The 12,416-nt window shown below is 39.5% G+C and overlaps 1 protein-coding gene across 2 annotated transcripts in view; it reads left to right on the forward strand.

Moving 5' to 3' along the window:
- The window catches only part of ATM (ATM serine/threonine kinase), a 91,635-nt gene that overhangs the window by 36,272 nt on the left and 42,947 nt on the right, over nt 1–12,416 (forward strand). For both annotated transcript variants that reach the window (XM_067466553.1, XM_067466554.1), the window contains exons 28-35: nt 1,029–1,155; nt 2,931–3,130; nt 3,770–3,944; nt 6,433–6,597; nt 8,259–8,391; nt 9,452–9,541; nt 11,576–11,747; nt 11,843–11,984. In XM_067466553.1, coding sequence (XP_067322654.1) covers nt 1,029–1,155; nt 2,931–3,130; nt 3,770–3,944; nt 6,433–6,597; nt 8,259–8,391; nt 9,452–9,541; nt 11,576–11,747; nt 11,843–11,984 — 1,204 coding nt within the window. The remainder of the gene's footprint in view (nt 1–1,028; nt 1,156–2,930; nt 3,131–3,769; nt 3,945–6,432; nt 6,598–8,258; nt 8,392–9,451; nt 9,542–11,575; nt 11,748–11,842; nt 11,985–12,416) is intronic.

Here is a 12,416-nt window from a genome sequence, read left to right on the forward strand (position 1 = left end):
ATGCCTTTCTTTCTTAATTGTGGTGTCTGTGAAATCGCACATATGTAGTCTTTCTACTCTTTTTCTCTAGATCAGTGGTTCCAAATGCTGTGACCCCTTAATACAGTTCCTCATGTCGTGGTGACCCCCAGCCACAAAATTATTTTTGTTGCTACTTCATAACTGTAATTTTGGTAGTGTAAATATCTGATATGCAGGATGTACGAGGGTGGCTCAAAATGTTTTGCCTCCTGTGTAATAAAAACATTATAAATGAACATATAAAGGCAGAAGTGGCTACAGATCATAGCCTGAACTATCCTCTACACAAAACCACCATTCAACATAATCACCATCAATTTGTACACATGTGTACCATTGTTTAACCCAGGCATCAAAACCATTTTGGAAAAATTCAAGGTTTTGCTTAGTGACCCATGATTTTAAAGCTGTTCTAACGTCATTCAGTGTCAGACTACACAGAGAAGCCAGAAGTCCTCTGAAAGACAAGCTACATGGTTTTAGATTCAATTACTTGAAGGACGATAAAGGAAGAGAAGAGATCTTTAGCCTTCTCTGCCAAAGGGATTCCTAAGACCACCAGAAATATGTGTTTTCTGAAGGTCTTTGGCAACCCCTCTGAAACCCCCCTCGTGACCCCCCCCAGTGGTTGAGAAACGCTGCTTTAGATGACTGTGCACCGATGTATTGCACACATACGTTGTTTCATCTGGATACAAGTGGAAAAAATAATATTTCCCAAGTGAGTACACATGTGTGTGTGTGTATGCATAGTCTTTGAGGGCTAACTTTGCATCTTTGAATCCAGTGTTGAATCAGCAAATTATATAGACAGATAAACAGTTAAAAAGCTTATTAAATTATGTCATTGTGCACTCATTTAAATGCATAATTTAACTTGAATTGATATTTTTTCCCGTACCTTTTAGGAGTATCAATTACACTGTTGTCAGTTAACATAATCTTTTCGTTAATGGCCTCTTTAAGTCTTGAAAGCTCTGCAATCTTTCAACTTTTTCCCTCCACAGAGATCTGGATCCTTCTCCAAATCCTCCTTGTTTTCCATCATACGTCATCAAAACAACATTGGATTACATTAGCAATTGCTGTAAAACAAAGTCAAAAGAACTTGTAGCAATTCTTTCCAAAAACCCTGTAAGTAATTATTCATTTTAATACATTGTTAAAAGCTTTATTTTGTTACATTTATTTGATACTTTTGAAAACTGTATGTAACATTAATGCATATGTCAGTGCATTTCAGAGGAAAACTTGTTATTATAAAGCATTGGCAAAAAGTCTTACAGCACTTTAAACAGTAAATATTTTTGTTGTGCATAGGTTTTTGTAGACTTCTATATGCTTCATCAGAAGAAGCTATATGTAATTATTAGACACAGACCCCTAAAATATGCAAAACTTCATTTATTATTTATTTTATTTATTTACTGCACTTATATCCTGCCCTTCTCAACTCCAAAGGGGACTCACGGTGGCCTTACAAAGGCAACAATTCGATGCCACATGTACACATATCATTGATAAATTAAAAAACACATTAAAACCAACCAGTTAAAACATCACATTAAAACCACAATTAAAAATCACATAATCCAAGGCCAGTCCAAGTCATCAGTGTTATTTTATAGTCTCCTATTGCACTTCTCCCATTACTGACCAAAGGCCTGATCCCAAAACCATGTTTTTATTTTTTTTTCTGAAGGCCAAGAGGGAGGGGGCAGATCTAATGTCACTAGGAAGGGAGTTCCATAGACAAGGGGCAACCACTGAGAAGGCCCTATCTCTCATCCCCATCAGCCGCACTTCCAAAGGAAGTGGGACCAAGAGTAGGACCTCCTTAGAAGATCTTAGCCTCCCAGGTGATTATAGAGGGAGATACGTTCAGACAGGTAAGGCCAGAACCGTTTAGGGCTTTATAAGCTAAAGCCAGCACTTTGAATTGTGCTCAGTAGCAGACTGGCAGCCAGTGAAGCTGACACAACAAGGGAGTTGTATGCTCCCTGTATGCTACTCCGGTGAGCAACCTGGCAGCCATCCGTTGGACCATTTGAAGCTTCTGAACAGTCTTCAAAGGCAACCCCATGTAGAGTCTATTCTCAATGTAACCAGAGCATGGACCACCATGGCCAAGTCTGACTTCTCAACGTACGGGCACAACTGGCGCACAAGTTTTAATTGTGTGAAAGAGCCCGTGGCCTCCGCCAAAACATGGAGTTCCAGCTTAGCGATGAGCCCAGGAGAACTCCCAAACTGTGAATCTGTGCCTTCAGAGCAAGTGCAACTCCATCCAACACAGGCTGTAACCCGGTACCGTGTTTAGCCTTGTGATTTCAAACCATTTGGAATGTTATGAGTCAGTTATACCTTTGGGAACTGCAAGTTGCTTCTGGTGTGAGAGAATTGGCTGTCTTTAAGGACGTTGCCCAGGGGATGCCTGGATGTTTTTTTTTGATGTTTTACCATCCTTGTGGGAGGCTTTTCTCATGTCCCCACATGGGGAGCTGGAGCTGATAGAAGGAGCTCATCCACACTCTCCCTGGACTTGAACCTCTGACCTTCAGTCCTGCCAGCACAGGGGTTTAACCCATTGTGTCACCAGGGACTCCAGTTTCTCAAGTTGCTCCTGACACGACAAAAAAACAAAAACAAAAAAAAACAACCTTTGTGAACTGTCAAAACCACTTCTGAGTAATTTTTACCTAAGAGAACCCTGCAAAATTTACTGAATGAAATCTCCAAATGCTCATGCAAGCATAACACATAGCAAAAACAATATAAACTACAATAACAATAAAAATGAAAACAATAGAATAAAAATGGGAAGACTGACAGGTTTTTTTTTAAATGTTGAATGTAAAAATTGCATGCGATATTACATATCAATATTTTGTTTTTGTTTTTTATTGAAGGAATCATTCCAGAAGATCTTATTTGACATATGTAGGCAAGCATCTGAAACAAATAATATTTACAAAAAACATAGGATTCTTATGGTGTATCACTTTTTTGTAAATTTGTTACTGAAAGATATAAAAGATGGTCTTGGAGGAGCATGGGCTTTTGTGCTTCGGGATGCAATTTATACTATGATTCATCACATCAGTAACAGGTAAATAGGAGTACTGTGTGCTGTCATCTATATGCATGGTTAGTTTATGTTTAGTTGCGTATATTAAGCTTCTTTATTCTACTTTGGTTCATCTACTCAAGAACCGACTTCTCCCGCAGGAAAGGAGAGTTTCTCACATAATGCAAAGCCAGAATTTAGTGTCCTTCCATATCTCATTACGTTTGTCCCCATATTGCACTACCTCCTGTCTGTACAAAGGCCTGTCTCCACTTCTCCATCATTTATGAGTCTCTTCCTTATAAGTTTATCTGTTTTATTTTCTATCTCATCCTGAGTTTTTATCATTGTATTTTGCACACGTGGCCCGCCCATTGCGATTGTGTTTGGTTTTTCACTGTATTATTTTTGAATTGTTTATTGTATTTTTATATTTATTTTATTGTGATGTTTTTATTTGATGTTTTTCGTCTTATTTTATTGTAATGCATTTTTGGGCTCGGCCTCTTGTAAGCCACCCTGAGTCCCCTTTGGGAAGATGGTGGCGGGGTCCAAATAAAGATTATTATTATTATTATTATTATTATTATTATTATTATCTGAGTAACCTCAGTAATTGCTTCTTCAAATTTAATATGAACCTGCAACATGTTTTGTTATTTTCTCCTATGTGTGTTTTAGAACAATCCCACTCAGAGGGATATTCCTTCGGAATTTTTTGCTGTGTTTAGATCTTCTCAATCGTATTTGCCACACGACAGTAAAATATTGTCGCGATGCCCTAGGGACTCACCTCCATGTTATTGTAGGTACACTTGTACCTATTGTGGGAGAGCAACCTGAAGCCCAAGAAGAGGTAAGTTCTTAATAAGGAATTAACAGCAGGGCCTCTTTTGTTCTATTTTAGACAATTTGAAGTCTGCTTCCCCATAATATAACAAAATTAATGATCCATAAACAAAACGTGGCAAGTAATTAAGCATGTCTGGTGACTTTTTTGAAGACTTTAATAAGAAACCTATTTTCAGATAGTCCCTCAGTTTCACAAGTCAATTGTCATCTTGTTTAGGGATGCTACCTCTCCCAAGGCATGGTAGTTAGAAGATGGGTTTGCAAGATTGTGCAGGACTGAACCATGAAAATAGATTCTTTTAAATATAGAGGCAGTCCCTGGGTTACAAACAAGATAGGTTCTGTAAATTTGTTCTTAAGCTGAATTTGTATGTAAGTTGGAACAAGCCCAGTTCATGCAAGGGAAGTGCCCCACCCCCTGGGTGTAATGCACAGCAGCAAAAGGCGCACCATTTTAATTTGTTTAAATAGGTGACCGCTGACTGTTAGGTCTGTTTTTATACTTCTTTTATATTGTTCATATGGTTTTATACTGATTATACTGCTTATATTGTTGTTTTGTTATATTTTTGTTAATTATATTCATGTTTTGATGTGGGCACCATGGGTGCTGATTTGTTAGCCGTCCTGATTCCCTCTGCGGAGGTTGAGATAGGATGGGCTATAAAAGCCCTAAATAAATAAATTTGGCAAAAAAAGTGTGTATTATAGTTGCTGCATGCATAGAATTTTTTCTTTTAAAAACAAAAGTGTTAGAACTTCAAAGTTTCCAGCAATTGAAAGGAAAACCAGAGAAATGGGTAAGCCTTCCCTCAAGGAGCCTCTTCAGTTTACTCTGTCTCATCTTCTTTAGGGTGCATCTATGCTGTAGAATGAATGCAGCTTGACATCATTTTAACTGCCATGGTTCAATACTATAGGATCCTATTATTACTTACTTTACTTATTTAGGTGATCCCTTGTTGTTAGAGTATGATGGCCTTCCAAGTCCTTTGAAGATGCCTGTGTGTGAGTTTTTTTTCATGTGTGGTAGTTGCTGCACAGCCGATAAACACACAGTCTTTATAGAGTGAGGGTTCCAACCATTGGTGTGGTTAACACAATGACTGTGGCTTCTCAATCTGTTGCAGTCTTCTTCTGCCTTCACAGCCATTGTAACATGTACTGTGTTATCTTCCGCCTGATCCGCCATCTTCGGATTGTGCTCTACACCCCCCCCCCACACACACACACACCCTACACCCCCCCCCCCCACAAGAATGCATGTCTCCAGTGGTTACACTTGTAGTTTCATTGGAACATGAAAGCCCCCTCACCATGACAAGGTGACAATCCATCAAGGGGGGATGCAAGACCTAGTTTTACAAGGTCTTAAGCCTTTTCTTCCAAAGAGATAATGAAGGCATCTGCCCTTGCTCTTTGCTACTCTGCTGCTGAGCATGCATGCCCAGTGTGGGACACATCCCACCACGCAAAAACAGTTAATGAGACATGCCGCATTATCATGAGGTGTCTGCGCCCTACACCACTGGAGAAATTACACTGTTTAGCCGGTATTGCACTACCGGACATCCACTACCGGAAGTAGCAACCATTAGTGAAAGGATCAAAGCAGTGACATCTCCATCTCCTCTGTTTGGATATCAGCCAGGACACCTATGACTTAAATCAAGAAACAGTTTTCTAAGATCTACAGAGACACTCGCTGGAACACCTCAGCAAGCGAGAGTCCAAAAGTGGCAGGCTAAAACCCAGAACCTCAATCAATGGCTGATACCAAATGAGAGACTCCCTCCTGGGCACACAGAAGACTGGGTGACTTAGAAGACTTGGTTTGCTCCTGACACTAAATAAATGCCAAAGAACGCTGCTGCCTCGCCAAACTACAAATTTCAGGATTACATAAAATTGAGCCATTGCAGTTAAAGTGATGTTAGACACAAAGGAAAGGAAATGGCGGAGAGATATAGACAGGGAGTAAAGGAAAGAATGTGGAGAGATACAGACAAGCTATGGCTCAGCACTAAGATATTGTGGGAGGGAGAGAGTGAAGAGGCCAATTCGTAACTAGGAGTCATACATAAGTTGAATGTTTGTAACTGGGCACTCCTTTGTATGTAGCTCCAGTGAGTAGAGGAATGATCTTAGAATCAGCACCACATTCAAATCTAAATAAACTTTGAAATGTATTTAAATATAGATAAAATGGTGAAAAGCATTGCTTTAGTTGAACTCTCTGTTGAACAATATCAAATAGCTGAATTGGTCTTTCTTTCAAATAAATGCAGAGTTTTCTGGTTCTGCTCTGGGTTCCTATGCAGTGTAGGTTAAAAAGTGAGTGGGTCTGCTTATGAATATTTTCATGTAAAAAAGGCAAGTAGCATAAATATTCTTACATCAATTTACATTCACATTGTTATGTTTTTTTCATGTAAAAATGTGAAGACTTTCTTATAAACGTTTCCGGTCCTTCTTTTTAAACCACATGTTAGATCTTGGGCTTACTGAGATATCTGGTCATAGATAACAAGGACAATGAAAATCTGTACCAAGCGGTGAAACATCTCGATCCTTTTCCTGACCATCCTGCTTTCAAAGAACTGCGAGCCACGCAACAAAAAATAAAATACAGCAAAGGGGAATTTTCTCTTTTGGAGGTAATATAATCACTTGATTTGCAAAATCATAGCAAGTAAAATGATTTCAGTAAAAAAGTAAACATGTCCAAATACTTTATTTACTATGTTTTGGTGGACACTCTTTTACAACAGGAGAAATACCAACTCTCTGGCTCATGCAGAGAACCAATTCATGTGCCAGCTTCTAAGACAGGAATAACTTGATTTTCTATTATTACTATTGACTCCACTTTTCTTTCTCTCCCTGGTGCTTGTTCAGCCAACTTTACCTGAGTTTGGGATACATTAGTGCCTCCCTCCCTTCCTGTGGTGGTCTTTCTCTTCTCACCCTATTTTTTCCCTTGTTAATCTTTCTCTCCCTTCACCATTCAGTCTTTCCTCTACTGACTTGTTTGGCAACAGGTCTTTCTTCTCTCTCTGAACTATTTAAAGTGTTCACTGCCCTGCAGAGGAAAATGCAACATGAACATTTCTAGAAGTCATATGGAGAAAGTAATCTCATGCCCCAACCTCTACTGTGGGAGGCTGACAATATTGTCAAAGAGGGTATTACTAGTTATATATCAACTTTAATTCCTTGCAACTAATTAATCAATTTTCAAGTCTCTAGTTCCATGCTGCAGATTAATATGCGTATTCTGACACTGTTGTTATAGATTTTTATCATTATACTTGAGCAAATGTCAATTTTGTATCTTAGCAATTCAAAGTCTATAAATATATTTGTGTAATGAATATGTACGTCTTTTTATAATGACACCTACTGTGTTCCCCCGAAAATAAGACATACCCATAAAATAAGCTGTAGCAGGATTTCTAAGCATTTGCGCAGTATAAGCCATATCCCATTTTTTTTTTGTCATGTCAGGAGCAACTTGAGAAACTGCAAGTCGCTTCTGGTGTGAGAGAATTGGCCGTCTGCAAGGACGTTGCCCAGGGGACGCCCGGATGAATTGATGTTTTTATCATCCTTGTGGGAGGCTTCTCTCATGTCCCTGCATGAGGAGCTGGAGCTGATAGAGGGAGCTCATCCGCCTCTCCCCGGATTCGAACCTGTGACCTGTCGGTCTTCAGTCCTGCCGGCACAGGGGTTTAACCCACTGCGCCACTGGGGGCTCCACCCAAAAAATAAGACATAGTGATAGGCGTGGCTATGCAGCGTACCGGCTCGGAGTGGTAAAGAAGACGGGGAGTCCTTCTAATCTGCCCTATCATGACAGCTGCTATATCGGAAGTGACCGGAGAGGGGGTGCAGGCAGCCCCATCAACAAGGCAGCTCACCCTTTCAGGTCTCAGTCATTCTGTGCGTGCTGCAAGTTGAGGCATAGAGGGAGACATAAAAAGTGAAAGTAAAAGTCTCCTCAGTGAAGTGAGGAGCAGGGCGCTCTGCTTTAGGTATTGTGTGTCCTTAGGGGGAAGAAGTAAAGGTGTGGCTGCTGTTTTACTTGGCCCTGTGTGTGTGTCTCTCCCTCATCACCAAGCAGTCTGTGGGTCTTTTTTAAAAATAAAAATAAGTCATCCCCTGAAAATAAGCCATAGTGTGTCTTTCTGAGGAAAAAATAAATATAACACAAGTTCTTATGTTCGGGGAAACATGGTAATTGCAAGGCTTGCTAGGAGTGTGTGTGTGTGTGTGTGTATCTTGTATCCTTACTCCAAAATCAATGTGTTGTTTGCAGGAAATAAACCACTTCTTGTCCATAAATATCTCTGATTCATTATCATTAACAAGACGTGAAGGTTTAAGTGATTTGCGCAAACGACTGGGAAGGCATAAGGAACAAATGAAGAACCTTATGAAACAGTTTCAGGGTAAAGACTTGACACTACATTGTTTTCCTATACAGGCTGCAATTTGTATTTTCATTATCAGGATTGTTACTATTATTATTTCATGTTTAGTTTTAAAGTCTTTTGCTATTATGACATCAACAAATTTAACACCCCATATATCATGAATATATGCTATTAATTACTGAGTACTTATTGATATTCAGGAAAATAACAATTAAAAAGCAGCTAATATATATAGAATCATAGAATCAAAGAGTTGGAAGAGACCTCATGGGCCATCCAGTCCAACCCCCTGCCAAGAAGCAGGAATATTGCATTCAAATCACCCCTGACAGATGGCCATCCAGCCTCTGTTTAAAAGCTTCCAAAGAGGGAGACTCCACCACACTCCGGGGCAGAGAGTTCCACTGCTGAACGGTTCTCACAGTCAGGAAGTTCTTCCTAATGTTCAGATGGAATCTCCTTTCTTGTAGTTTGAAGCCATTGTTCCGCGTCCTAGTCTCCAGGGAAGAAGAAAACAAGCTTGCTCCCTCCTCCCTGTGGCTTCCTCTCACATATTTATACATGGCTATCATATCTCCTCTCATCCTTCTCTTCTTCAGGCTAAACATGCCCAGCCTGAAGAAGAAAAGGATGATAGGAGGTATGATAGCCATGTATAAATATGTGACAGGAAGCCACAGAGAGGAGGGAGCAAGCTTGTTTACTGCTTCCATGGAGAATAGAAAGAGTAAACATGCCAGTGTAAAATTAACAATGACCAGCATCACTAATGTTCACTAGTAATAATTGAGATCCACAAAAGACTTTGGGAACGTATGGTTGTTATTGAGGAATGCACAAGATGAAGCATGTATTGTGAACACATTTCTTAAGTGGAGGGCCAAGATGAGAAGAGTCTGCCCTCACTGCATACTCTAGACAAATATATTACGGCAGAAAAAATATAACATGGGTGCAATACAGGTCTAACACCTGATAGAGTCTATAGTTGATAATATGATTCTGCAAATGCAATTTAGCAAGGCTTGCATATACATTTGATATTTATTTTAATACCTTTTCTTTCAAATGACAGAAAATCCAAAAGACTGTGTAATAGTGAAACTTGTGGTATGTCTTTTGCAACTTTCAAAAACAGCTATAAACTCTTCAGATACTGTCTTGGGTAAGTATATGAACAAAAAATTACAGTTCTTTTGACAGAAAAGCCATACTATACAGCTCTTACCATTTAATACAAGGACGGAACTACAAGTAGCCATGGGACACATGTTCCCCTCTCCATTTTGTGTCATGTTCGCATTGTTTTCCCCTATGGCAACAATGCAATTTCTCTTTTAAACACAATGTGTTCTCTAGTTCCAGGAGGATCCCAGAAGCACAAATTTGGTTTTTGCAGTGACTGTTCACTTTGTTTTAAGACAAAAATGGTCTCCTTCTCAATGCAGATAGCATTGAGAGGGTGGTACAACTCCCTGTGCATTTGGGAAAGGGGCAATTCAGATCCCTTTCAGAAATTTTCTATCCTTGATTTCATGGTTCTGTATCCAAAAAATAGCATGCTATCATCAAATTAATAATAACCCATTTGGTGAAAAAAATCACAAGTTCAACATAGTAAAATAATAAAATAGAATGTGTCCTTTTTGTTTTCGCTGCTATATGAAAGGAACAGCTACCTTACCTGTACTCTTATTCTGTGGCTGGTTTGGAGGAGAATCCAATAACCTATGAGTTTCTAAGGAAGCGACTGTCTTTGCGGTGGGGTCAATAGTATATGCTCCATGTTTCCTAGGGCAGCACTATTATAGATTCAGGGCATACTAGATACACTAGAAGTAATGGCCCGTATCTTACAGATAGCTGTTGACAAGTTCTGCACTTTATAGCTGATGCTTCTCAAGATCCAGTGACTGTTTCTAACAGGCCTATGGATTCCACATTAATTAGTAGAAGGCCTTTATGGTTATAATTTAGAGGAAATCAGTGGTCTAGGGGAAATCTAGCCAATATGTTTTGTAGTTGCATCAATAGCGCTCATTCCACAAGATCAGTGGCAACTACACATGCACATACTTTAGGAACATTATTATGAGATACCAGGATCGAACTTTCTGTATACTTATTGGACACTAAAATAGACAAATGTAGAGTAGCAAAAGCATTTTCAATTGCAAAGTCCTTCAAACAAGTTTCCTCCCAGACTTATTTGGAATTCGGGTAGATCCTATAAGTCATGGTGTCAAACTCTTTTTCATCAATGTCCTCATCAGCAAATTCCACCCCAAACCCACCAGTATTCAAATTTTGACATATCAGATATGCATGCCAAATTTGGTGCAGATCCATCATTGTTTGCATTCATAGTGTTCTCTGGATGTAGGTGAACCATAATTCCTATAAATCAAGGTGAATTTACCCCAAATCCCTCCTGTATTTTTTGTCGGCCATGGGAGTTCTTTGATCCAAGTTAGGTCCAGGGCCATTGTTGGTGGTGTAGAATGAAATTGTCCTCGAATGAAAGCATTCCTTGGGTGGTGGGCAGTATGGTGTTTGGAGAGGACATTGGCTACATGTTTGGAGGGGACGTTGGGCTACATGTTCATGGTTCTTGCTATCACCTTAAATGTCATTGGAGGGAGGGCTTTTGGTGGCTCCTCAGCACTGTGGGTTAAAGCTGTTTGTGGAAGTGGGAGCCTGTCTGTGGAAGTAGACACCCCAGCCACATGCACACATACCGATTTTCACTTTTATTAGGTGTATGGATATATATAGATTAGATCAGGGGTCCTCAAACTAAGGCCTGAGGGCCAAATGCGGCCCTCCAAGGTCATTTACCTGGCCCTCGCTCAGGGTCAACCTGTCTGAAATGACTTGAAAGCACACAGCAACAACAACAATCCTATCTCATCACCCAAAAGCAGGTCCACACTTCCCATTGAAATATTAATAAGTATTTGTTAAAATTGTTCTTAATTTTAATTATTGTATTATTTTAAAGTGTTTTTTTGCATGACAAATAAGATATGTGCAATGTGCATAGGAATTCATTCATGCTTTTTTCAAATTATAATCTGGCCCTCCAACAGTTTGAGGGTCTGTGACCTGGCTTTCTGTTTGAAAAGTTTGAGGACCCCTGGATTAGATAAATAAGATATGTATACAAAGCCATCTCTGAGAGTATTATTTATATTTGCAGAGGCAGTTGGAAGTTGTTTGGGAGAAATTGGCCCCATCAGTTTTTCCACCACAGCTTTACAACACAATAAAAATGTGTCCTGCTTAAGTGCAGTCGATCTCTTTGAAGACAGGGAACTTCAGTGGGTCTTCATCATGTTAACTCTCATAAATAATGCTTTAATAGATCAATGGTGAGTATAAAACTGAATATGAGAAAGTCTTACAGTCTTTAAGTAGATGTATTTTGTGTTATGATCTAAAATCTAAAAAAGAATAATTCTTTCAGTATTGAAGTTAGATCTGCTGCTGCTTCTTGTTTGAAAAACATTTTAGCCACCAAAATTGGTCATGAATTCTGGGAGACTTACAAAGCCGAAGATGATCCCATGTTGGTTTACCTGCATCCTTTCAGAGCATCTAAGAAAAAGGTATTGTATTCTCAAGCATTTAAAACTAAATATGAAAACACAATTCTTCTCCCTTGTCTAAAGAAGACATCCTAGATTACATTGCTTCACTCAGCAAATGCTGACCTGAAAAATGTAGACTTAAAAAGGTCAGTGGGATTTTGACCTGCATCAATAGGAGTATAGTGTCTAGATCTAGGGAAGTCATGCTACCCCTTTGTTTTGCCTTGGTTAGACCACACCTGGAATACTGTGTCCAATTCTGGGCACCACAATTGAAGGGAGATGTTGACAAGCTGGAATGTGTCCAGAGGAGGGTGACTAAAATGATCAAGGGTCTGGAGAAAAAGCCCTATTAGGAGTGGCTTAAAGAGCTGGGTATGTTTAGGCTGCAGAAGAGAAGGCTGAGAGGAGACATGATGAGGGCCGTGTATAAATATATGAGTGGAAGTC

This window comes from Anolis sagrei, chromosome 3 (assembly GCF_037176765.1).
Source record: "Anolis sagrei isolate rAnoSag1 chromosome 3, rAnoSag1.mat, whole genome shotgun sequence".
Classification (NCBI taxonomy): Eukaryota; Metazoa; Chordata; class Lepidosauria; order Squamata; family Dactyloidae; genus Anolis; species Anolis sagrei.